Source organism: Salminus brasiliensis, chromosome 23 (genome assembly GCF_030463535.1).
Source record: "Salminus brasiliensis chromosome 23, fSalBra1.hap2, whole genome shotgun sequence".
Taxonomy (NCBI): Eukaryota; Metazoa; Chordata; class Actinopteri; order Characiformes; family Bryconidae; genus Salminus; species Salminus brasiliensis.
In genome coordinates this window covers 10,730,134-10,757,582 of record NC_132900.1, presented here as the reverse complement: position 1 = coordinate 10,757,582, position 27,449 = coordinate 10,730,134, and the positions used below count along the sequence as shown (strand labels likewise).

Sequence of the window (27,449 nt, the reverse complement as noted above, 5' to 3'; positions counted from 1 at the left end):
TATATATATATATATATATATATATATATACACATGCACACACAAACACGATGGTGTCTTTATATATATATATGTACATAGACCCCATCATGCTAGGAGTGATGTGCAAGCAGGACCAGTTGTGCTATTTCTGACTCCGGCTGCTGATGGCAAGCAGCATGACCCAGGATTTAAACAAGCAATCCTTAGATCATAGTGGCAGCGCCTTAGTCCACTAGACTGATAACTGTGACTGTTGACTGGTTTCTAAGACAGAGGTTTAGTGGTCATTTCCTGTCATGTAAGCTCATCTGTAGGAAATGGAACACTATGACCTTCATTCAGTGCTTGTTTAGGGCAGGAAGAGCCAAATGAAAGCTCACTCAGAATAGGTGTTGCGTATTGAGTTTAATAAAGAGTGAAGAGATGTAATTTCACTGATGTTTTTTCACAATAATTCACTGTTATTTATTGTGTGTGTGTGTGTGTGTGTAGATACTATGTTGCAGGTGTCTGATAAGCTGAACAGACCCTACAGTATGGATGCTGCAGTGCTGTCCATGCCCAGGCGCATCGCTGAGGCCATCCTCTACATGCAAGACAACCTGAATGCCTTCAACAGCAAGGTCCAACACCAGACTGGCCACCATCCCACAACACATCCAAACACACACACACACACACACCCCGATTAGTATGAAATCTAAGATTTGAACCCTCCAAATGTAGCAAAAGCGTGCTAAATCATGAGGGAGTTAAGAAATAAGTTCCTGGTTTTGGACTAAGCTGGTTTCACTTGACAGGATTACGTGGAATAAGTATGAAAAGTCTGGAAATAGGCCGAATTATCTCAGCGCTTTGGTGAAAGTAATTTCATAAAGTGAAATGTAGTATCATAACATGACGTGTCCAGATGTTTGTGGACGCCCCTTGTAATCAATGCATTCAGCTACTTTACGTTGCACCCATTGCTGACACACAGCTTGTCCAGTGCCTGTAGAGTAGTACTGCCAATAGAATAGGACTGGAGCAGATAATAAACATGAACCTGTTGGCACCATTCCTAATGCCAGGTGTGGCCTAGAGGAGTATAAAGCCCCCCCAGCATTCAGCTGTGGAACAGTGGAACTGTGTTCTCTGGAATGATGGATGGTGCTCCATTCATGCTTTCGAAATGAGGTGGGGCGGTGATCATTCAAACATCCGGACCTCACTCTTGTCTCTGAATGCAATCAAATCCTCACAGTAATGCTCCAAAATCTAGTAGAGACAATTTCTTTTTTTATTGCCCTTGATTCTTCCCAAATCAAGAATATTGCTAAGTTTATCCTGCTTTTGTTGTAACTGTCTCTACTGTCCAGGGAAGGCTTTTTAGTGGATTTTTGAGCATTGCTGTGAGGATTTGATTGCATTTAAACAAATAAAAGAAGAAACAATATGGCCATCTTCCTGATATTTATTTGGATTACGTGTTTTTATTTGTATTTGTACTCTCTGTGCTTCTAATTCAACAGGAACTTTAGTTGACTTGGCTACATTGCCCATGGCCAGCCATTAAAAGCTCCACTGTTATTGCTGCCATTAAACACAATTAGCATCTATGAAATATTCATACTGCTTATGTAGGAATTATGGTAATACTCAAGGACAAAAATAACTGTGCCTCAGTCAAACCTTTTTCCTGCAAAGCTTGCTTAAAAATGGTAAATATTGCATGAGCCCACTGTTTAGATTCATTTATTATTCATTTAGATTTTGTGTATGTTTTCTGTATATTGGTCACTCCTGTGACTGTCCAGTTTGAGAGGGCGTCTGGAAGAGACTATAATTACCATCATACTCTTACTGATCACGTTATTGAGCATTTCATTTTATCTAATTCACAGTAAATGCCATTGTGCCATCTGTGTTTTCAGTGCATGAGATGATCTTTTAATAATGTTTATTAAGGGTATTATTATCACTGTTCTCATTAGTAGTAGGAGTGTTCAATATTTGCATAAATTAATATTTTATTTGTTTTATTAAGTTTAACTTTTGTGAATGATATTTAATATTACTATAATGACTATTAACAAGATTATTATTATCTTATCCATATTATTAAGCTTATTATTATTATTATTATTATTACTGTTAATGTGCAGTGCTGGTAAGTGAGTGAGTAGGAGTGTGTTATGTGTTTAGGTCTTCCAGGCGTGTGGAACTCCTACAGAGAGCTCTAGCCCAGAGCAGCCAGTAAAGAGAGGCCAGAACCTGGCAGAGGATGTCAGCAGCACTTCAGGAACAAGGCTGGAGAAACTGGTGGGTGTGTGTGTGTTTGTAAAGAGGGCCACAGACACTAGTGTATATAAGAGAAAATATAGAGTAAATATACTATGTGTACTATGAATATAGGGTGTATGTATGAACACATACTTAGTTTTCAGTAATATAAGCTTATATTTCTGCAGATAAATATATAAAATGGGTGCCATATATTTAGTAGGAGGCTATATAGCAAGCAATATATTCCAAGATTCCAAGTATTATTCATCATTCCAAAGCCTTTTTTTCTGAAAAAGCTCGAAATATTGAATAAAATCTCTACAAATACTTGCATTGCAAAGTAGTACCAGAGTATTTAAAAATCTATTTTAAAAAACGCCTTTCCTCTCTCCCCTCTCCCACAGTTATCAGACGTATCCAGAAAGCTGAGGGACATGATGCAGTACTGGGTTCAGTTGCCGGGGAAGCTGTGTGTGGATCGTGAGAGCAAAGCCAGTGATGAGAACAAGTGCTGGAACGGCATGGCTGTAGACAGGTACAGCCTCCACCTCGACACAATCAAGCCCAGTTCAGCTGATTTTCTTTGCACCACCCATTGGCATAGCCACAGAGTAGCACCATGGACAGAGTCTGAGCTGCACTCATCATTTTGACTATTTTAGAGTTGCCTCTGTTAAAGGGCTCTATTTTCTGAAATAAAAGCTTGATGTAATATCAACACTGTTTATGTTTTCTAAGGGTTCTCTCTTCAGGCCAAACAGTCCATATATCAAATTCAACTGCAAAATACATTTATTGTATGTTGTAATGTCATTAAACCCAAAGTATTTTCATATATGCGATTCGGTCGACAGCAGTTTACCCCCGTCTATTCATGTTGAAGTTACATTATAGGAGGGATGGAATAGGGCAGCCAGTCACAACAGAGGTCATTTACATATCACTCATAAAGGCACAGTAACAAAATCATGAGCATTTGACCCATTTAACCCTAGGTTTATTCAGTTTTTCTATCTAATGCAGAATCTACAGTGAATTATTTGGTAACAGTTTGATTTAGCGTATCTTGTGGAGTCCCACAGGGTTCTATTTTAGGGCCTGTGTAGCTGTGACAGTTTTGTAACTGTAACAGTTAGGAAAGTGAAGAAGTATGAGCTAACACACACAGTTGAAGGGGGTAATGGCCTTTTATACTGATGTATGTGAGTGACCTCTGTTTTAACTGGCTGTCCTATTTTGTGCCTCCTACAATAACGCACTTAACTTCAGCATGAATGGAAATCCTGAATGACCTAAAAAGGGTTATGTGCGGTAACAGGTTGGAAACTCAAAAGGTCATGCACGAGAGGGCAGCATGGGTACAACAAAATCTAAAAGTATGTGAGACTGAGTCCACATGTTGTGTGTCAGGTATCTTCCAGAGGTGATGGGAGACGGACTGGCCAGCCAGATCAACAACCCAGAGGTGGAGATCGACATCACCAAGCCAGACATGACCATTCGGCAACAGATCATGCAGCTTAAAATTATGACCAATCGACTGAAGAACGCCATCAATGGCAATGATGTAGACTTCCAGGACACCAGTGAGTGAACCAAGTTCGCAGAATTTCCCAGATGTGCTTGTCTAAGCCCACCTGTATAAATGTGGTGTTGGAACAAAGCTCTTGTTCTCTTGCATGGGGAAACAAATGGGCCTAGATTAAGGGTGCACTTTTAAGCTAATGAAAAATGGCATTGCACTGTGGGTAAGAATTCTATCTATGTGGGGACAGCATAGGGTTATACCCTACAACTGGGCAAGATTTTTTTCACATGTGCACAACCTAATCAGTAACATGAACTATGTGTTTCTGAACTAGGGCTGAATCCCACATTGATCCCTACTCACTAGTGCACTAGAGACTATAGTCTGAAACTGTGGGTTCTATACCTAAATAGTGCATTATTGGTCCAGTATGGGTCTATGCACATAGACTGGTTAAGTGCACTAGATAGAAGGGAGCCATTTGAGATTTAGCCCATCTATGTAGCTGCAAAAGCAGCCATTGCAAAGATCATTAGCTCTGAACAGTTATGAGCTGTATGTCTTGGATCTGAGGATTTCAGAAGATCAGATATGTGTGTCCACACAGCTCTCACACGTTTGTGGGCAGCTACTCCAGTTCCGATGTCTTACATTCTGGTCTTTTGCATGTGTGTGTTTTTTTTTTTTCCTTTCTCTCCAACCTAGGTGATGACATCAGTGGCTCTGGAAGTGGAATGTGCAGCGATGACCAGTGTGTCCACGGTCCCCGCATCATGGTCCCAAGCACAAACAGACCTAGAAACTATCCCAACCCTCCAGAGAACAAGAAGGTGGTGAAAGGCCTGGGCAGCCGGAACGTCCCCTGCAGCGCCCTCTACCTGCTGCTTTCACTGGCCACAGTCCTGCTGAGGCGATAATCCGCAGGCACTTCCACCAACTGGGACTCAATACAGGGACAGGGATGGATCGAAGAGGGGTGGGGATGTAAGGTGGGGTAGTTACTTTGCCAAAAAAAAAAAAAAAGTAAAAAATCAAAAGCCGACATACAAAACAATAGCAAAACAAGTGGAAACAATTGAATGGACTGTTTTTTTGGTCACTATAAGAACAAATATTCTTAGATTTCTGTTTTTTTCTGTCTCTTTTTGAAGGATTCTGCACTCCTAGAGCAGTTCTTTTGCTGGTCTTTTACATCTCTGGTATGAGGGAGTGACATTGTGTACCTAAGAGCTGATCATTTCTAGCTATAGATTGATATATATATATATATATATATATGTGTGTATATATATATATATATATATGTGTGTATATATATATATATATATGTGTGTATATATATATATATATATATATATGTGTATATATATATATATATATATATATATGTGTGTATATATATATATATATGAGGTTCAGCACCACATGAGCTGCACAAATAGCTTACATTCTGGTTTCCAAGTTCCGTTAATTTATTTATTACATCCGAAAACACTTCTAATCACGGAACCCAAAGCATTTTGGATTTAGATAGGCAGATCCCTTCAGTGCTCAGACACCGAGAAGAGTAGCTAGGGCCTCTGAGGCCTAAACTGAACGTGCTCGCGAGTGAACAAGACCAATCATAAATAAATATGCTTCTTGCGATTGCTTATCTTTGTTCGCTTGCTGTTCTCTAGCTGATGAGATCATTTTTTATCTCCATCTCTCTTGTACTTTTAATCATTACCGTTCCCATTTTTCCGTCCGCAGCTTTGGGTAAACTGTAACGGGCAGGCATGCAGAAAACACTACCTATATGTTAGCGCAGTTACGGACAAAGACACGTACGGAGATGCTGAGGCGGCCGTCGCTTTCCAGCCGGTCAGTCGTGATCTTCGCAAAGCAAGGGTTTCTGTTTTGAGCTGAGAGGTTTGTACACCAGCAGAAAAGAAAGATGTTACACAAGTTGGTCCGCAGAAGAGATTTCAAGATGTTAAGATGTTACACATATTGGTTCTCTGAACAGATTGAGCTTCTTGATGTCTTCTTGATTGAGGTTGTTTTTTTTGTTTTGTTTTGTTTGTTTTTTTTGTTTTTTCTTTTAATCTGTCACCTCTGAAACAGATTTGGAATATGCAGAGCGATATATGTATGTATGTATGTATGTATGTGTGTTGTGAGGTTTTGTGCTGAATGAGAATGCAGGGGAACACAATGCAGCAGGTGAGAGGAGCTCTCTGGACTGGATGAAGAAAAAAGCTAAAGATCTTTTGGAAACGCCACCTGGACGATGAATCAACCTTCTGCAAAGTTGTAAAGACTGATCAATCTCCCTCTGTTTTTCTTCCTTCTTCAGGAAATGTTTGATTGTGATGCTGCAGCACCTTCAGTAATGCTAGCCTTATGTTTGTTAGAGGGACGTCTGTGAATGGCACTCTATAGACAGGCATTAAAGCGAGTGTTGAGAGGGATGTCAAGCATTTTTGACTCTGGGGGATGTTTGTCTACTTTGTGGACTGTTTGTGTATGTTTGGAAGTGTGTGTGTGTGTGTGATTGTGGACATGCGTGTATTAGTATGAAATTAAAACCCAGCCCCTACCTGCAAGTTTGAAGCCCTACCTTGATAACCACTCAAACCCACTACTCAGCAGCTATAGTGTTGTTGACACACAGTTTCATTGATGCAAAGCACCAACAGCTATTTCCGTAATAGCACCCTCTTGTGGAGAATCTTAAGCCTGCTGAACGTAAGTGAGTGTGTGTGAGCGCGAGTTGGAAGGGTGGACGGATGATGGATGGCTTCCAGGTGCTAGAGATGGCTTCCAGAGGTGCTACTCCTCTAAAAAAAAAAAAAAAACACTCCACAGAAAACTTGTGAAAAAAATTGTGTTGTACATGAGATATTGGCCCAAACCTGGCCCAAAACCCTATATTTTGTTGAGCCCTGTTTGGTCCTAATGAAAGTGTGTGTGTGTGTGTGTGTGTTTGTGTTTTTTTTTTGGCATGTGGACATTTGGAAGCGTGAATACAGTGTGAGTGTGAGACAGTAATAAGCAGTAATAAGCGGCTACAGTGCCTGTGACAGAATGCCCAGGCTCTGTTTAATGAGTCGGCAGAGCCCGCAGTGATGATGCCATTCGCAGAGTTTGGACACCGAATGACCGGTGGAGTTCTAGATGGTGTTATAAAGCGCACTCACTGAAGCACCATGTGTGTATAGTACGGTCTGCCATAGTGGACAGTGTAGGCGCTACTGCAGTTCTCTCTATAGGCCTGTGTATGTGTGTGTCCCTGTCTTCATTAACAATCTATCGTCCTTCGGGACGCATTCCAAGACCGATCAAAAAATACATAAAGGAACATGAGGAGGAAAAAAGTACTCCAAAAAAAATCCATAATACACTATATGGACAAAGGTATTGGGACACTCGCTCATTTATTGTTTCTTCTGTCCTGCTTGTGTTGGAGGAACTGTCGCTCCTCTTATTTAATTGCCTTCAGTGGCAACAGCGTTCGTGAGCTCAGGGTGTTGGATGATCACCACCCCACCTCATCTCCAACTCCTCTTAAAAGTACTGGACAGAGCACCATAGCACTGCTCCATAGCTCAATGCTCTATCTATAACAGACATGGCTCCTGAGCGTCCTATTCTATTGGCAATACTTCTTTACAGGGACTAGATGAGCTGCATGGGTGCATTTGCACATCTGTGTCAGCAACGGGTGCAACCTAAAGTAGCTGAATGCATTCAATAGAAGCGGCGTCCACAAACATTTGGTCATATAGTGTATCCTTGTCTCTACCTTATGATCTCACCATACTTCTAAGTTTATGTCCCCACATCCTCCGTCCTCTGCTCCTTTCCTTGGTCAGCTTGAGGTTGTTGTGGTTGTTGTTTTTTCTCAAAAATGCTGCACTTTTTTTCTGACCACTCGTCAATAGCACAGCAGCAGCTGCACAACCTGATCGCTCAATGCTAGCTTGACGCTAACAATCATAGCCGAGCAATGAGAGCCCACTACGGCTGTTGTCGCTCAGTTGGGATGAGATGTATACAATGTGTGGCGTGTTTGCAAAAATACTTAATGCTTAAATGGTGGGTTTTTGGTGGGCTTAAGTGAGCCCAGATAGATGCTTAGCATTAGCAGCTCTGCTTAGCATTGTGCATAAAAGGCCTGACAGAAGAAGTGCTTGTGCTATGATGGTGTTTAGTGAGCTGATTTACTTTCAGGTCGTCTTGAGTTGAATTAGGAAGCATTCGACTCGGTCAACAACCTGTCTCAGTGCTACCTTATCAGCCGAGCCTGATGCTGACTCGCTAGCCCGAGACTTGCTAGTTGTTCTGAAGACAGAACTCATGTCCCAGGGACCCTAAAGCACCACTTTTATTATTGAATGTTGGTGGCATTGTTGAACTGTGCCGATTTAAACTAAAGAGAGGGGGATAAAACACACAATACATTCTGATATATGCTTTATTCATTTTTGTGTGTGTTTCTGTTTTTGTTTTGTTTTCCAATAAACACCAATAGAGAGTTTGTGTTCATGGATAGAGTGTGAAAAACCGTCAAGGAGCTTGACGAAAAATTTGTGTCAAAATTTGCTGTTGTATGTTCCTGGAAAAAAAAAACAAGATTCTTGTGTCAATTATATACATCATACTATTTTCAAGATGTCTGTGTCACACTCATTTCATTTCCGTCCAGTTCCTTTATTATTAATCTTTTAGGTTGTACAGAAGAACACATGCTCGATTCATGGCACACTTTGGAAAACTGTCTGTGTATGTATATTAAGTAAGGTTAGTGGCTGAGCGGCACAGAGCGTTTCGCGCATTCTTGCTAATTTGCTGCATTTCTCACTTCCCACACTGCCCAGTAAGTGAGAATTCAACTGAATGGTTGTAAGTAAAAGCTGCACTGAGAACCGTGTGTAGTTCTTGGTCAGTGGAAAATGCAGAGAGCAATTTTAGATAGTAGACGTTCTTCAGAGATGCTAGCTCTCACATTTAGCAAGCTGAGCAGAGCCCAAAGAATCCCACAGGGCCACAACAATCACTGGCAGCTCCAACCGGGGTATAAAGGGGTATAGTCAGTCATTTAGTCGACTAGTTATATTTTATCAGTCAGGGAACGTTGTCAATTCTTCATTAGAAAGCTAATTCCCCTGCTGAAAAACCCAGCTCAAGGCCAGCCTTGCTGGTAACTGGTTTCAGATGGTCTAAGCTGGTCTTTGATGGTCAAGATGGTGGAAAAGTTGGTCATCCAGTGGAAAAATACACTAGCTGGTTAACCAGTTTTTTTGTGCTGGTCGATCAGCAAGGTCAAGCTTGGTCACACTGGTGGTCTAGACTGGTCAGGTTGATCATGCTTGTAGACCAGCTAAACCATCACATGAAAACATACCCTGTGCTGGTCAAGAGCTAAGCTAGTCACCCTGCGTAGCCAGATGGCCAGGCTGTTTTTCGGCAGGGACTGCAATGCTGTAAGCATAATACTTTCCAAAAGAAGTGGACCCAGGTTTTCCAAGGATCTCAAATGAGTTTGACCTTCCTTCCTCAGCAGATTTTCTAAAACCGTCTTGAAGTGATTACAGTTTTAAGTACAGTCATCACATCAGTTTCTACTGGGCGGTACAGGAGAAAATCTCTGCAAATGGTCATAGCTCTCCCAAAATGCCATGAAACAGTATGAGAACCTGACAGTGTTCTGTTACTGGACATAATCTGCCATGACAACTTGTGTATATGGTATGGTTATGTCAGTTTTATGCAATGTAACAGAGCAGTGAATGTAATAATAATAATAATAATAATAATATTTAGCAGAAAAGCAGTGACCTCCATTGCTTACCACCTACTCAGTACTCATTACTGCACTTGGCAAGCTATTGATTTTTTTGTACGTCTGTGTTCCTGGTGTTCCTTAAGGGTGGAGAAAACTTTATATACCAATAATGTCACAACATCACATCACCTCCACCTACTCACACCACACCCATCACATAGTATAAACACCAGTCATCACCTCCAGTCCCAGCTACATGTACAGGATCGTATCACTGCCGTCAAATGAAAAATGTATTTCCATTTTTGTCTGTTTTTAGTTCTCACCTTGGTTTGAACCCTGTAGCTGCTCTGTACACGGTGTAAACAATTCTGGATGAATGGACCAATAGAAATACTCTAAATTACTAAATTTCTTCTGTTAAGTCATTACAGCAATTTAGAGGGGCATAAAGCATGACTGACTGTAGACTAATATCCAGGTCTAACTACATGTTCATTTTGTAATGACTGCATTTACAACTCATTAAATAAAAATAAATTAAATTTACTTCCCATCCAAATATCCTGCTTCACTTGGAAATACATCATTTTAGGGAAGGAATATACTTTGATTTCCCATTCAAGGTGACCTTCTTACTAAATAAGAGTTACATAAGTTGTCAACAATTAATTACATTTAGCAATCAACTCTGTTCCTTTGTGATGCTTTTCTTTAGAAGTAAAAGGTGGCCTTGCTGTTTATTGTGACCTTGATAACAATATATGTTCTCCATTAGTCTCCATTATTTTCCCACCTTTGCTAAATGTACCTTTTAATTTAACTGCACAAAAGGCTTGACTTCAAAACCGGCACTGCACCAAAAATCCATAACAGCAGCCAAATGACAACCCAGCAGTTTGGTTAAGCTAATGGGCCTTATATTAGCCCTCATTTTCCATATCTACCAAGCTCATCAAGGCAATAATGCTCCTCTGTGATTGGTACCTGTGTCCTCCCAGTCACATCCATTAGCATATGTAAGGCATAAACTGATCCCAGATCAGCACGGTTGCTCGGGAAGGTTGGGTAAATATAGCCCTCTGTGTTTCTGGGCTTGCTGCCCATGCAACTCACCTGTTCCCTTTCCAGGGTAGAAGCCGTCTGTTGCTGTGCTAGGACTGATGCCAGCATTGTACTGTTTTGCTATCTAACAGATGACCGTTTTTGAGATCAGTATTTTAATTCTCGTCCATTAATATAGCGTTCCTGTCTTCATCATTAAAAATAAAGGTGACAATTTGCCAAAGAGGTTCTTTGGAATGATGACAGAAGAAGCACCTTAGCCAAATAGTTTTTTGTGAGTGCGGACCACACTAGCTGAGGCAAGGAGGGAGAACTCGGGAAATTTGGGCTGGGGTTCTGGGGGGCTTCAAGTGGATGGAACCCAAACCAGACCCCCCCTTGCCAGGTAGAGGTTGAGTAATTAGATCATCAGGAGGAGCAGGGGTGGTGGTGGGGTGCAAGTTTTCATCACGAGACCAAGAAGGGAGAGGAGCGGCTTTGTAGCTCGTAGTAATGGAGGGGAGGAGTTTGGGCTTGGTCCTTCTCCCAAACTTTCAGTTATTACATAACTCCATTCAAGCACAACACAAAAGGATCTTGTGGTGTTGTGGGGCACCAAGATGTGTCATAAATGTGTACATCTGAACTGGAATGTCAGAATTTTCATGTTTCAAGTAGAAAGTTCAACTGGAACGCCTCCACAAGTTGGATTTCCTACTCCGGCAAGAAAATCCGGAGAGTCTCACCAACCCAACACACACTAAGAGTTAAAAATCCAAGATGGCCGCACCGCATGCGAACAGCAGTAAAAGCAGTCCTGATATTTGGATGTTTGGATGTGAAAAGCTCGTATAATGTTGATTTAAAGATAATATTAGAAAAGAAGACCTGGGGCAGGAACAATAGGACATATTTTGGTTAGAAACCACCAGTAAAGTATTGTCAAACCAGTTGTGGTTAACTCAGAAGTCTTAAGCAGTTTTTTAACAGTTTTTTTGGAATTTCATTTGAAATGAAATGGTGTACAATTACTGGATTATCATATTTCATAATAATTTTATATATTATATATCATTTTCATTTTTGTTTCCTACAGTGTTTCAGTAGATGGTTCTGCAAAGGAGCATGCTCAAATATTTCTTTCAAATAAAACTCTAAAAGAACAGAGACTTCCTTCTAGATTCGATGAATCTGTCATCTGGATCCTCAGGTTCTTTGGTTCCTCACCCCTTGCTGCCACCGTCATGCTAATAATTGTTGTCCTGCAACAGTGGTGCAACAGACCAGTGAAATCTATATTTCTCCCAAGTACTGTAGTTTCACAGAGCCTGCTTTACATTAATGCCACAACTGTGAGAGATCTACCTTCCTTTAGTTCTACCCCAACCAAACCTATCACACAAGACTCCAGCCCAACTCCTGCAGAGGGAGTGGGATCCCAGGAGAAGTTCTTAGCATCAGCAATGGATAAATGTATGGGTTTATCTGTAGTTTAGGGGATCTGCCTTATATTGTCATACATCGACCAGCCACTTCATTAAAACCACCTCCTTGTTTCTAAACTCATTGACCATTCTATCAGCTCCATTTACCATATATGGCACTCTGTATATCTGTAATTTCAGACTGTAGTCCATCCGATTCTCTGCATATTTACTTTGCTAACCTCCTTTCTCCCTGTTCCTCAATGGTCACCAGGACCACCACAGAGCAGGTATTATTTGGGTGGTGGGTCAGTTATTCTCAGCACTGCAGTGACACGGACATGGTGGTGGCGTGTTGGCGCGTGTTGTGCTGGTACGAGTGGATCGGACACAGCAGTCCTGCTGGAGTTGTTAAAAACTTACTATAACCACCTACAAGACAACCCAAAGGTAAGCTTGGTAAGCTTGTCCCTATTTGCAAATCTTGACCAGTACCTCCCAGAGTGTAGCTTCTATTCAGTTTCCAGTGGTTGAACTCGTTTCTTTAGTTTATTTAAGGAGGCTAACTTCAGAGCTGGTACGGGTACAGCCAGTGGATGACCAGTGGATGTTGTATCCTTCTTCATCATTCAGTGCTGCTGGAGGAGTAAACAGTGCCCTCTTGTGGTTCCTAAAGATGATCTTTCCCAGTCTCCGCTTCAGAGACAAGACCAGATCAAACCTGAGTCCAACCCAAGTTCAATGTCGTATGTGAAAACTTGTCCCGGATCTGGCCTTGAAATATGGTTGAGGCCCAGTCAGGCTCAGGTCAACACCTGGTTAAGCAACACTTGTCCTTTCTTTAACATCCTAATGAACGTCATAATCCAGTTCATTGCAATACAAAGTAAGTATGGTTACACTGCCCGTAGTATGACCTTAGTGACTTTTCTCCATTCCAATGCCGAGCTGCATGGTGGCCTAGCAATGACCCACCCGGGACCTCTTTAATGAGTCAAAATAGACTCTTCGTAGCCTCTTGCATCCCTTGCATTCAGACAATCTGGTTAGCAGACAGCAGGGCCTTATTCCGTTTCACTGAGACTTCAAACCAGCCATGCTTCCGCCTCCAGTGCCTCCTCAGCACGCTGTCAGATGCCCAATTCAGCATGACATGGAAACTTCAATGCGAGAACGTGTCATCCTATTTTTTTCCCCCAGATCTGACTGAAGATTCCTTGCTTTGATATCTTCCGGCTGGCAGACGGCTATAGGGATATGTGAGGCGCATTTCTCTTTCCGTAGAGACATGGATTATGGATTATGGTAATAATAACTACAGTCTCGGCATCCAACATCAACACGCATGTTCCACATCGCAGATTCTTCCACGTGTTTGCGGAAACGTTTCTCTAAGCTGACTGGAAGGAAAAACTGTCGTTCCATTTTTTAAGGAAGGCATTTATATGGGAGTTCAAAAGTCGCTTTCTTGTGTTTGTGGTTAGGGCGCTGGCTGGAGCGGCCACATTCCCTCCTCTCTCTCTCTCTCTCTCTCTCTCTCATCTACCAAGACACTCAGTCTCTGCCTCTCTCTCTCTCTCTTTCTCTGATATTCTTTTATTTGCAGACTAAAAGAAGAGTCTGTATTGTGTATCCACATGAGCTGAGTCTCCAAGCTTTTCTTTCAAGCAGCTCCTACCTTGCTGACTGCATCAAAATGAGCAGGAATAGACAAAAGTCAGCAGTGTGATAAAAGACAGACAGACAGACAGACACACAGATACAGGCAGATAGAAAGATGGATGAATAGACAGATAGATAGATGGAGGAATGGGTGGATGGACAGACAGACAGATAGATGGGAGGATGGACACATGAATACACAGATAAACGTATGGTAAGATAGATAGATAGACAGACAGACAGACAGACAGGCAAGCAGATATGGACAGATAGATAGATTGATCAGTGGACAGATAAACGGAAGGATAGACAGACAGATAAATACACAGATAAACATATGGTAGGATAGATAGATAGATAGATAGATAGATAGACAGACAGACAGGCAAGCAGACATGGACAGATAGATAGATTGATCAGTGGACAGATAAACGGAAGGACTGAGACAGATAAATACACAGATAAACGTATGGTAGGATAGATAGATAAACTGACAGACAGACAGACAAGCAGACATGGACAGATAGACAGATTGATCAGTGGACAGATAAACAGAAGGATAGACAGACAGATAAATACACAGATAGATAGATAGATAGATAGATAGATAGATAGATAGATATACAGGCAAGCAGACATGGACAGATAGACAGATTGATCAATGGATGAATAGATAGACAGATAAATACACAGACAGACAGATTGATAGACTGGACTAGACAAATCTAATTAAGGTTGTCTATGCAGCAAGCAGAGCAGCAAAATAACATTTATACTTAAATCCTGTGCTGCCATCTAGTGGCCATTCACTGTAACAGCACATTCGTAGGGAAGTAACACTTAGTAAGGAGCAACACTTAGGTCTGCTTCACAGATCTCATAATACCCTGCAGTTAAATAAAGAAAGCTCACTGTACAGCAAAGTTATCCTCAGGTTTAATAAGTGAGTGCGAACTCCCCTGTCTCCATGTGTGTTGGCTGTGTGTGTGTGGCCATGCATATTACTGTGTGAATTTGTGTGACCGGGCAGTTCTTATTCCATTTAAGAGAATGCCATGTCAAATGCAAGCAGCTGTTCAGAGCGAGTTTTGTTATCCTCTTCCCCCTGCCAGACACACACACACACACACACACAAACACAAAGTTGACAGTGAACCAGAAATTACAGTTCTTCTACCCAAACATTAATGTTGAAACCTTTTAGTGAGTGTTATTTAACTGGAAGCCTTGTCTGTTTCCCGCTTGCATTCTTAGTGATGGTTTAATGCAGTGCTTAATAGAGCTCTGCCACGATTGGCACGAACAAATAACCACAATTATAAACTAAGAGAAGGCTGACCTCGGCTGGCGGCACAAGTAGCTGGCAGAGTTTGTGTACAGCACTTCTCTGAGACAGGATCTTCTTGTGTTTCCTGCTCAAAAACATCAGAAAAGAACAGAAGGGAGATGTGATTGTAGATGTACTAAAAACCACACGCTGGGCCCAAACACATCACAGCACTTCTTTCAAGTCTGCTGTTTCCAGCCCTCTGAGACAGGACCAAGCCTGTCCACTCGCCTCCAAGACAGTTTATTTTGGTGTTCAGGCATTTTGGAGATGTAGTGGGTCCCTGTTTGGCTACTGTAAAGGATTCCAAACTCCTGGGAAGGTTGGAAACCTTTTGTTGACCAGCTGCGGGGAATTTCACTTCTATTTAGCCACAAGGGAATTAGTGAGGTCAGGTACTGATGTTGGCCGAAAGGGTTTTGCAGTTGCCATTCAAGTCCCAATTTCACAGTCATTGCAATAGAGGGTATGCCTGTAATACTGTTGTGTGATTGAGCGAATGAGTGGTTGACTGTACAAGTGTTGATTGGCGACATCACACTCTGAAAATATGTGGGAAAAAATTAGCCCAACATAGTTAAAATGGAAAGCAAGCAACACCTGGATGAACCAGTCTACTGAATAAGCCTAAAACCGGTCAAAAACACCCCTAAGACCATTCAGCCAACTTTGTGCTTTCAGATATGAGGCGTTTTTCTCTAAACAGGTGTAATTTGAGCCTCAGTTAGCTGAATGTTCCTGACTGGATGGTTCGACTAAAGGGGGCGTGTTCCAGCGAGACCATGAAGTCAGTGCATACCCTCTTATCATCCCAAAGGCCCTTTGGTGGGGTAAGTTGGGGGAGTTCTTAAACATGAAAAGTCATGTAGGGATTCTGTAAATGTGCTCATGCTAATTTTAGGATTTCTATGATTGCTGCTATCATCTCCTGTAGCAAACTACAGGAGTCTATAATGCCTCGAACCTCAGAAGTTGAACTCGTTGGTCTATGTGCTTCTGCTGCAGGTTGGCTAGTTCCTGCGTATGCTGTTCCCAGAGAGAGCACAGCACCCTCCGCTGGCTGGAAGAACGGTGCAGTGCCTGTCTCACCACGTCCCGGTAGGTCAGCGAGTCTGCAGTGAGCCACAGGTCAGTTAAGGAAGATGGCAAAAGCTGGTAAACACACTGCATACATACACTGCAATGATAATCCAGAATTTTATAGCACAAGCAACAGAGACCCTGCACTCGTCTGGGTTGCAAGTCAATTTTCAGTCCACCTTATCCAGAGGCAGAGACATGACCTAGTTAAAACATCTAGACAAAGACAAGGCCAGGATCAGACACAGAAACTACAAGAACAGCGTATACTGTAAGTTTACAGAGGTAAATGAAAGGCTGTGTGTACTGTGTAAGAATATGGTGGTAGTGAGTAAATAAGGATATGGAGGCAGTTTATGGATCTGGGTTCTTCTCACTAGAAGGTCATAGCCTACAGACTGCTTCAGACTGAGTGTGGTCATGTATTGCTGAAGCAGAGGTGAATTTCCCCACACGTTGAACACACAGTGCTTCAGCTCCTCACGCTCATACACTGCATGGGACTGTGAGAAAATTAGGGGAGAGAGGAGAAGGACGAGAAAAGGAAGAAATCAGGCCATACATGGAAGCTAAGCTGCATAAACTGCTTATTTTGAAACCGACCTACCACAGTTTAGCCCCGCCTATTCAGGCTACCACAGTTCGGCCCCACCTGTTCATATTGCATAATGCTTTTTGAAAAAGGCAGCCAATCAGAGCAGAGCTTATGTATGTATGTATGTATCTCTCTTAAAGGCACAGTAACTGAAACAGACAGTTTAATTGTAATGGATAAAAAGGGGTTGGAACATGCTTGTGTAAAAATGAGTTATGACCATTTTTGGAGCATAAAGTCATATAAACTATGTAAGTGGACCTCAAGGAGAAGAAAAATAAAATACAAGCAAAATATAGGGTATGGGCCCTTTCAATTGATCTCACTAGTATTATTGATGTGAACTACTGTGAACTGCTTATTATGGTATTACTATCACACTTTATTTAGTTACATAAGACTACTGACCTCTCTGGCTGATGTGTGGGAGCTGTGTCCTCGCTGACCTTACTAATACACTTTTGAAACCCACACATACTTTTTTTTCAGTCATGTCCACGCATAATTATTACAGAGAGGCTACATTTTAAATCTACCCTCATGGCATATCGTTGTTGTTGTTTCAAAGCCATAAACATTTAAAAGATACCTTTACAGTAGTAATAAAGGGGCCCTGGAATGTTAAACTGTATGTTCCTTGGCATAGCCGAATAATAAGAGATCGGTACATGGAAATGACAAACCGTAAAGAAATTCCCAGTGAACCAAAACAGGGTTGGAAACGAGTCAATTCCAAAACCCCTTGATTCATTTTATTTACAGCCCTTTACATTTTCCTTAAACCCAGCCCACCAGCAAAAGCCCTAGTCATAGCTGGCGGAGCGGTAAACTGCAACAACGACTTTGGGAGAATGTAGTGCTGTTGATACTGAAGAGTAGCACCTCTAAACTGCTAGTCATGGAAAAACATATACATGAATCAAGCCGCTTAACCAGGGTTTTTCCCTGTGCCAGTGTCCCCAGAAGGAAAGCTCAATCTCTGCACACAACAAAGCGAAAGCCACAGATGCGAATGGGAATCCGGATTAAGCTAAAAAGCTAACGCTAGCTGATGCTAGCCTTCTACCATCTCCTCTCTTAATTGTCCATTCCCTAGAAAACAGGACTGAACTACTAGAGTCCTCAATAAGAGGAAAATCAGCATGTTTTATTCTAAGGCGAAGTAACAGGGTTGTAAATAGGCTTTCTTCATCATGTCTGAGCATTTTCATCCCAAACAAACTCCTAGTCTTACCCTTTATATCACAGAACAACTTTTACAAACATACTTTTACAAACATTTGGTCCACATTTGATCTAGAGTTGCCACACAATGTGAATATACACCACTGCTAGTCTGGTGCTAACTAGGCCTGGGTAGTATCTAAAAATAATTGGCACTTTATTATTTTATAGTTAAAACATTCCTGAATCTGAAAATTTACCTCTCATCTGACCTATAATAACCCACTGTTTTAACTGGGAAATAATATCTATCTTTGTATTATTTGACAAACTGTTCAAATAAATGTTACTATACCAATTCTGTTTTGCAACACTGCGATCGTTGTTGAATTATCACCATCGAGTTAATACCCAATTACATTACCCTACTGTCCAGGCAAATTCACACAGGCCTGTATCATACTCTTTCACACACACATTACTACTCGGCCACACACTAGTAAAAATTGTCATTCAATCTAAGAGTATGAAAAGAATAGCCTTGATGTGAAGTTTCAAAGATGGCCTGATGTTCTCTAATACTAAGCAGCTTCGTTCCATGTTGGGAGACCAATACTGACCAATCTCTTTGGGCCAAAAGCTGTGCCGGAAAACACACTGTCCATTATAGCCGATGAGGAGCCTGTTCAAAGACACATACACACATGACTACACATATATACAAATGTATGCAAAAGTTTGGACAACCCAGTTGAATGACAGGTTTTCTTGACTTTCTAAATAAAATATTATGAATGGACCAATAGGAATGCTCCAAAATGACTTTGAATAAAATCTCTTTATTGGCTTCTTTTAAAAGAAGCATTTTATTCCAAGTCATTTTGGAGCATTTCTATTGGTCCGTTCATCATGAACTTGAAACAATCTGAAGAGGTTTTTGCGTGATAGCACTATATGTCCAAATGTTTGTGGAAACCACTTCTAATGAATGCAATCAGCTATTTTAAGTTGTACCCATTGCTGACACCGATCTCCAAAAGCACACACACACATACAAACACAGCATGTCTAGTCTCTGTAGAGAAATACCGCCAATACAATAAGACTTTCTGGCGCAGATCAACATGAACCTATTGGCACCATGCTGCCTAATGCCAGGTGTGGGCTAGAGTGGTATAAATCCCCCCATTAAGCTGTGTAGCAGTGGAACTGTGTTCTCTGGAATGATGGATGGTGCTCCATTCAGTACTTTTTGGGATGAGCTGAAGAGTTGGGCATGAGTTAAATCCCTCTGTAAAGGCTGCAACCCTCATTTCTACTGAGACAATCAGCACGATGTGTCATTTGACCAGGGGTGCCCAAACCTTTGCATACAACTGTTAACAAGCACATATTTAGATAAATACACAAACAAGCAAAGTCAAGCCTAATGTTTACCACCACAAAGAAGAAAGAGGAGGGGCACCTCTAAGCGGATTTAAACTCTCATTCTCTAGAGGGGCTAATTTAAACTCTAGAGCCCCTACGATCCATCTCAAACAGGCATTAAAGCTGAATGCGGTCCTGAATCGCTGCAGCATACATTACATCTCAGCGCTAAAGCAACAATAAGCAAATCCGATGAATGCAGCAAGGAGATTTGAAAGCTCAATAAAGATTAAGGATTAGAGAGCAGAAGGAGGGGACATTTTATTCCCATTGTAGGGATTAGAGTCTTTTGGGGTAATGACCTACCACTCTCCTTCTGCCTTTTCTCACTCTCCCAGACGCCACTGGCCTCGTCTGGCTCCAGAGCTTCAAAGTCCCACGTCTTATAGACTTCAGGAGCGGGACAGATCCCTACAGAAACACAGAGAGAGAGAAAGAAAGAAAGAAAGAGAGTCTTTGATCCACATACTTGTGGCCAATACTTCAATAGTTCACATAAGGACAATCCATTGTACCGATTTGCCTGCGACATGGCTGACAGATCTAAGCTCGGTTTATTGCTTCAGCGCTATTCTGGACTGAAAAAGGGCAGCAGCGCTCAATAACTTAACAGCAGTAATCCACAGTGGCTGTGCCTTTCTGTCCTCTGTCTCTGTGACATTCTTAAAAATAGAGAAGAAAAACTGCTGCCAATGAAACATGCATTGGAAATTAGCCATTAAAAAAGCTGCAGATGCTCTTTTTACACTGTGTAAACAATTTATGACGAATGGGCCAATAGAAATGGACCACAATTCCTTGGGACAAATTGTTTTTATATAGTTTTAATATGGGAATATGTATTTTTCAGCATACACTTATGTAAAGTTATTTGGTGCATCTATAGCATACAGTCTATTACTTTGAGCAACTTTCCATTGGCTTGTCTATATTTATGCTACATGGTGTAGACAAATGTTTTGGGACACCTGCTCATTCATTGTTTCTTCCAAAAATCCTGCTTTTGTTGGAGTAACTGTCTCTACTGGCCAGGAAAGACTTTCTAAAAGATTTTAGAGCACTGCTGTGAGGGTCTGAGTGCATTCAGCAACACGAAAGTTAGTGTAGTCAGGATGTTGGATGATCAACTCATCTCAAAATTGAGCACCGTCATTCCAGAGAACACAGTTCCACTGCTCCAGGCTCAGTGCCTGTGGGTTTTTTACCCCTCTAACCAATGCCTGGCATTAGGCACAGTGCCAATAGGCCCTAGACTCCTATTTTATTAGCAGTTCTTCTCTCAGGGACTACACAAGCTGTGTGTGTGTGTGCATTTGCAATGTGTGTGAAGTAGCTAAATGGGTTCATTAAAAGGGGTGTCCACAAATATTTGGACTTATAGTGTGGGTTTAAGTTGGTTTGCTTTCGTTTCAAATATGGGTGTGTTCAGATTGCAGTTCACCTCCTATCCACTGGTAGGCGATAGAGCACAGAAATGTGAGGAAGGCCTGGTTTCGGAAGCTGTAGGACTGAGGGAAGGAGCAGGAGAAGCAACAATACAACGTCTGGCTCAGTGTGCTGGGGAAGTCCTGAAAAACCAAACACATGACAAGATCTCACTGCACTGCCTTTTTTTTTACTGACACAACAAGAAGATACAAGAAATAGAGAACACATCCAAACGAGTTGCCTGCTGCCCCCAATACATGATGCTTCCACACTAATATCTCTTATATAGGCAGAACTCTGTATATCATTGACTACTGCATTTTCACTTCTGTGTCAGCCGCTGGACTCTGTAGCTCCTTCAAAGTGATCGTTGGCCTCTTTCTGACATCCATCACAAATCTCCATTTTCCTGTGAATTTTCCAATGAATGTCCTTGTAACAGAAACATCTATCATCTGTGTAAAACTGTAAATTATCTTTGTTCTGATTGGCTGCCCTGCATTGTACCTCATTCAAAATGCATGGGCAGGGCTAACAGTATGGATGGGCGCAGTATACTGTGTGTTCACATATGGAGTGGATGGACTGTGAAATTCAGAACCGTGCATTCACATGTCTTTTAACGTTTATACTGCATCAAAAAACATGAAGGAAATCAGATTTGCCATGATATGAGGCTGTTAATGATGAGGCTTCTGAACACTGCTATAGGCTTCAGGATGTTTGGTCTCCAGTCATTAGAAGTGTTCTAAAGTAGGTTACAATGCCCTGATTTGGCCTCTATATTTGCATGTACACCTTTGAAATGTTGCTCATATCCTGAGCTATTGTAGAGCACACTGTGTGAGAAAGTAGTTTAGGCTACCCGGAGAAATGCGGTGCCACTGCAAGTGGAGAGGTTTTGGGTCAGAATCCTGATGTAATTCTCCGCAATCCGGCAAAACAGACGATCCTCAGTTTTCCTGTCGGGCTGAAAAACAAGAAGAGAGAGGAAGAGAGCAGGCGAGGCTGAGACAGAGAGAGGTCGGTAAGCCAGGGATAGAGCGAAACGGAGATTGACTGTCAGTCAGAATGATAATATAGGCCTAAATAGTCGCCGCAAGTGACTGCAACAAACTAAAGTGCAGGAAAACTGTCCCCTGGTGGCTCCCCCAAGGCCAGCTCTTCTCCGCCTGACAGGCAGCTGTGCAGAGGTGGGGAAGATTTATTACCATATTGCTGATGCCCGTCCAATCATTTTGAATCTGGAAGGCATAAAGTTCACCTTCCATTTTTTAAATGAAAATCTTGACCTAAAAAAAGATTCCTTACTAACTTTTTTTTTTTTTATGTTTTTCCAAAAAAATAACTCACCTGAAAGTTATGGAGGAAGAGCCACCAGAATGAATCAATGACAAAGTGCTCCACGGTAGGGGAGGAGAGAATACTCTGGAAAGAGGCCTTCAGGCTGCACTACAACACACAAATGAACATCACATCCATAATGTACACGACAAGACATGGGATTAAGCCTAGCCCTGTTTTCGTTTCTATTGAGGGTGCTTTCACGCCTCCCTTGTTCGTTCCAGACCTTCTGACTTTTTTTGTTTAGTTTGGTCCAGGTGTGAAAGATGCCTCAGACCACAGTCCAGACCAATGGATCAAATTTGGATCTGACCAAAAGTGGTGGTTTTGGTTCAGATCAAAGTGAACCATGGTTTGATTGTTTTGCAGTGTGAAAACACTGGTTGGTTTGCAGTGTTTTGGTAGTTCGGAATTTCAGATCAACTACAGGAAGTCTAGAAATGCTACCGTCACCCATTAAACAATATGTGAAGAATATGTGGCTTATACCTGTTGGCGACTACACAATGGTTGCACAACGATTTCGCTCATTTGACCTCTTAAAATTGAAGCTGCTGGTTATAATGCAACGGTTATATACATCCTACATAATATAGTATTATATAGTGCTTATTCAAATCATTTACTGATGGCTGTTCTTTTTTTATACTGTGGATGAGATGCTGCTAATAAAGATTTCTCTCACCTTGTGCACTAGGTGGCGCTGTGCTTGTACAACACGTCTGACGATGCTGGCATATGCAGTGTCGTGAGGCAGAGTCGTAGGAAGATCATTGAATGGAGGACACTGGTATAGCTCCACCATTTTAGGTTTGCTCTCTATTCTCTACATAAACACACACACACACACACACACACACACCATGTGCAGTAAAGGTAAAATAATAGGTCAAAGGGCAGTCATGAGTCAAACTCTGGCTTCTAAATGGTAAAATGTCACTGCGCCGATTACTGTTACTAACATACACAGTGCCCAGTTCACAATAACGTCTGACCTTTTCAGTGGCCACATTAGTGTTGTGTGAGGTCAGCCAGGTAGGACTGGGTGGCTTCTCTGTCTGTCTGTCTATAGACACAAAAGACACACACACACACACACACACACACACACACAGAGAACACTTCTAAGCTTAATTGTAATAGAGTGATACAGTAGCCCCAGCATACAACTTTCTTTAATACCCTTGATTTCAGAAGAAACAGTGAATAAGCAGGTGTCCCAATACTTTTGTCCATATGGTGTATCTTTTTGGTTTATTTGGACTACTTGTGTTAAATAATGTTGTTGTAAATATTCTATTTTCAATCTTTTTGGTTTTAGGTATGCTGAAAGCAGGAGGTTTCCATGATGGTAGTCATAAACAACACGGTGGCCCAACATAAGGGTGGGATGGAACTGGAGGAAACTGGGGAGGATGGGCAACATGTATCGTTAGGTTAAAGCAATCTGATCAAGCCTAAATCTAAAGTCATCTGATTAATCTGACCACTTCGCATGGCCAGATGCTCCGGCTCATACACACCGTCACCAGCTGTAGACTCAGGCTTCAGATTTTCATTCTCACTGCTGATCTGAAACACACATTATTAGAAGGGATGACATGAGTGACAGACCGACACAAGAATCTGCTCTCTAAAATGAAAGGTAACCAAGCATCTTGATATCAGTCCTGTCCCATTTCCATTTCCTGCACTTGAATTACTTAAAAATTTACTTCTGGGGTCATCATCATTTCCCCTCCAGCTGTGGATGATGACTGAAATTGAGCCCACCTTCACAGCGCATTCTGTAGACTCCCAGCTTTCAATCCCGTCCCAAAAACACCACAGGCACTATTTTGTCTTTTTTTGTGTATTGTCTTAATAAGGGTGTAAAAACGTCTTGATGTCATAACATAGATCACAGAATACGCAGTGTGTGGGTTCAGAACTTGGCCTGAGACCTATTGTTCCAGCCTTTGGTTAACAACACAAAAACAAGACCTAGCTCAAAAAAAACTAACCAAGCTCAATAGCACAGCTAAGCCAGTTTTAATTAGAGCGTAGGCTGCTAACAAGAGACTCGAAAAGGTGGGTAGTACACACGTTGCTTGTAAATGGCATGAGGACAGAAATTTAGAAAATTAGCTACCAAAAATCAGCTTGAGGAAGTTCTGCAGAACCCCTCAAGTGCTGACTTTCCTGTAGAACAGCAGGGGGACAGCTTAGTACATCAAGCATCTATCAGCAAAGCAACTGCAGTTAGTTAGGTGCTATTCTCCTCTTTTTCATGCCTAATGGCCTAAAATAAAATATAGCTTTTAAAGAAAGCGAGAGCCATTAGAAAAAGCCAAGCAGGGAATCAGTGATTAAATATAAACTATTTATTAAAAATAAATTCCATTTTACTGCATCAGAAGACAACCTCAGGTTCCACTCCCGTCAGCCAAGAACAGAAAGCTGAGGCTGCAGCGTGCGCAGGCCTACCAAAACTGCACAGTTCGAGACTGAAAAGGTACCCTGGTCTGATGTGTCTGGATTTCTGCTGAGTCACACAGATGCTAGGCTCTGAATTTGATGGCAACTGCATGGATCCATGGACCAAATTTGCCTTATGCCAACAGTCCAGGCCGGTGGAGGTGGTGTGATAGTATGGGGAATGTTTTCTTGGCACATTTTGGGCCTGTTAATACCAATCAGTCATCACTGGGATGCTGATTATGTGCATCCCTACATGACCATAATCTACCCATGTTCAGTAGATTATGGTTACGATCACCACCATGATACTGCATCATGTCACACAGCAAAAGCCTCTTAAACTGGTTTCATTAACCTGGCAATGTTGAGTTCTGTGATTTTCAGAGACTTTCCCAGGTTATCAGATCTGAATCCAGTAGAACACCTTTGGAAAGTGGCAGGACAGCAGATTAACAGCATAAAGGTAGGAAATGATGGATGCAATCATGTCAATGTTGGCCAGTGGAATCCATGCCATGAAGAAGGAGGCCTTGCCTAGTATTAGTAAAGTAATCCGAATACAGCGGTTGTATATAAACGCTGCTTCCTACTGAGTACATGGTTGTTAGACACCAACAGAGAACGATGTAGTGCAGAATTGTGAATTAGCTTACCTGCACAGGGTGGCTGGGACTCTGCAGCAGGGTTAGATGGGAAATAGCCTCGCTCAGAGACTTCATGCTGCCCACCAAACATGCTAACACATGCTGGGTTGAGGAAACTCACACATATACTAACCCAACCCAACTTCAAACTTCAATCAGGTATTCAGTGTTCTTAATGATTTGGTCGAGGTGTATTAGGTATGGGGTAAGAGCAAAAATATGGACTGTCTTGGAGTAGAACTGGGGGAGGGACTGACCCAGAGACTCTCACAGTTATATAAGGATACTGACGGGGGCTTGTGCTAACTCCCGGAGGCTGTCCCGTCTCTCCTGCACACTGGTAGGGTTCTCCTTTACATCCTCCTGATGCACCAGGATGCGCACACACAGCCGGTTCACCTCCGCCATTCCCACAACACACAGCAGTGCTGTGTCCGCTACAGCTGTAAAACAAAAATCCCCATAATCCATTAATTACTGCACTTACTGTACTTACTTACTGTACTTACTTAATGTATTATGGGTGACATCCCTACAGGTGGGGAGCGTATTCCTTTTTACAGCACTGCAGTTAATACAAATCTTGCTTTGAGCACCCTCTCATGGACAGCTTGAAACATGCATTTGTGGACAAGCGAAGAGATACAGAACCGGCATCTGAAGTGAGAGAAGCATGTGGACTGAGGCGGCAGAGAAATATAACAGGATTTTACACAAATACGACTCTGTTTACACAGCGCTACACAGTTTTGCACAGTGTTCTTCACCAAAGTTACTGCAGCTGGCATTTTGAGCCTGGAGTGGCAATGACAGAGCTGCTATTCTCCCTATTAGAAGTCAGTGGAGTATTCATATAGATTTAAATCTGTTGTATCCTGCACATCTCTACTACATATATTATTACAGTGAACTCTATTTCAAACACGCTATTTGAACCCCACAGATTAGGTTTATTGGTAACTGTACTCATGTAAACGCACTCATTCTGAGTATATCCACACTCTGTATCAGTCACACCGCTCTCTGCACTTTTCAAAAGGCAGGTTGATAATAACTGTGTGGAGGTGGGGCTTATTGAGGAGTGGGAGGGTTTTTTTTGTTTTGTTTTTATTTGTAAAAATCCTCTTTTTTATCATCAGTTTAGCTGGAGGGGAAGAACTGATTTTGAACCACTTGGGGGCGCACCAGCCAGGTCTGGAACAGTAAAAGTGGAATTTATTGGCATAAATGTTATTGTTGGACAAATCACTTTGTCCAACAAGCAAGAAGAGTTTTTTTTAATGAAAATGACTAAATTATAAAAACAAAAAAGCTGTTTACCCATGCTTTAAGAAGTCTGGTAAATCAAAGTAAATTTATTGTCACTGTGAATTCAATACAGTTCTATATTTTTTGTCTCAGACAAGCAAAATACATAAAAATATTTGAATCAAAATAAATATGATTAGTGAGAAGAGGTTGTGTCAGTCAATCAATTTTTGTTTTTTTAGACATTTATTTTTAATTTAAGTGCTATGATTATTGGTATTTTTTTTTATTATTCTTAGTAATAAATAGATTTATAAAATAATATTGAGAATTAATTAACTAAATTGTTTTTACTGCCATTTTGTAGCTCATAATAATGAGGTGTAATAATGAAGACAATGCTCTGCGTAATGCTAATGCTAATAATAATAATAATAATAATAATAATAATTATTATTATTATTATTATTATTATTATTATTATTATAATGCTTTCTGTAATATCTGGCTTTTCCTTTTTGTAGACATTACCTATTATCATCTACATGCTAAGCCAGGACTTTGGCTAAACTCCTACACAGAGGTGTTTAGCTTTACAGTACAGGGGCTTTGCTCTAAGGGGGGGCTTGTCCCTCACTAAGTGCAGTAGTGAAGCGCGCGCTCTTCCTCCCCCCGTTGTCTCTCCTTCTTCTCTGTAAAAGAAGGGAGGACTGGTGATCATTAGATTAAGAATAGACACTAAGTAAGTTTATGTCTCACCGAAGGCGCGTCCCCGATTCGCGCGCGTCCGACTGCCTGAGTTTGTTTTTTGAATACGGAGCTCGTTGCTGCGGTAACCCAGTGACGCGTCAGTGCACAGACACTTCAAAGAAAGAGCGCGCGGGAATACAGAGCTAATTCCCCTTTGCAGCAATATTTTTTTTATTTAAATATTAATTTTGTATATTATATTTATTTAAATAAAGTAAAATAGAAGGGTCCAGAGCCAATAACCATTAATTTAAAATAATACAAAATATATAATATATTAAATAATATGTGTTATATTATAATGAT

At 41.4% G+C, this 27,449-nt stretch overlaps 2 protein-coding genes across 2 annotated transcripts in view; one reads left to right on the top strand and one right to left on the bottom strand.

The window, feature by feature from the left end:
* gpc1b (glypican 1b) overlaps positions 1-8,432 on the top strand; it is a 109,459-nt gene extending 101,027 nt beyond the window's left edge. Inside the window, exons 6-10 of the mRNA XM_072668612.1 lie at positions 475-605; positions 2,167-2,283; positions 2,652-2,782; positions 3,658-3,833; positions 4,481-8,432. Coding sequence (XP_072524713.1) covers positions 475-605; positions 2,167-2,283; positions 2,652-2,782; positions 3,658-3,833; positions 4,481-4,692 — 767 coding nt within the window. The 3' untranslated portion in view covers positions 4,693-8,432. The remainder of the gene's footprint in view (positions 1-474; positions 606-2,166; positions 2,284-2,651; positions 2,783-3,657; positions 3,834-4,480) is intronic.
* A 6,206-nt stretch (positions 8,433-14,638) lies between these two features.
* LOC140546213 (protein FAM227A-like) lies at positions 14,639-27,183 on the bottom strand. Its single transcript, XM_072669446.1, has 15 exons — positions 27,153-27,183; positions 25,433-25,588; positions 25,155-25,237; positions 23,565-23,613; positions 23,037-23,107; positions 22,727-22,867; positions 22,051-22,149; positions 21,563-21,667; positions 20,711-20,837; positions 19,576-19,680; positions 18,462-18,523; positions 16,428-16,585; positions 15,967-16,119; positions 15,015-15,087; positions 14,639-14,780 (listed from the first exon to the last, which is right to left on the bottom strand). Exons 2-15 carry the CDS (start codon positions 25,551-25,553, stop codon positions 14,718-14,720), a joined length of 1,410 nt encoding a protein of 469 aa, XP_072525547.1. The 5' UTR covers positions 25,554-25,588; positions 27,153-27,183; the 3' UTR covers positions 14,639-14,717.
* Positions 27,184-27,449: the final 266 nt, after the last annotated feature.

Excerpts from the sequence above, each read along its gene's own strand:
- LOC140546213 (XM_072669446.1), bottom strand. The coding sequence starts at position 25,553 with ATGGCGGAGGTGAACCGGCTGTGTGTGCGCATCCTGGTGCATCAGGAG. Across the intron at positions 23,108-23,564 it reads TGAGTCTACAGCTGGTGACG|ACAGACAGACAGAGAAGCCA; the intron begins GTGTGTATGAGC and ends TTGTGTCTATAG. Across the intron at positions 14,781-15,014 it reads TACTTGTGCCGCCAGCCGAG|GGGGAAGAGGATAACAAAAC; the intron begins GTCAGCCTTCTC and ends TGTGTCTGGCAG.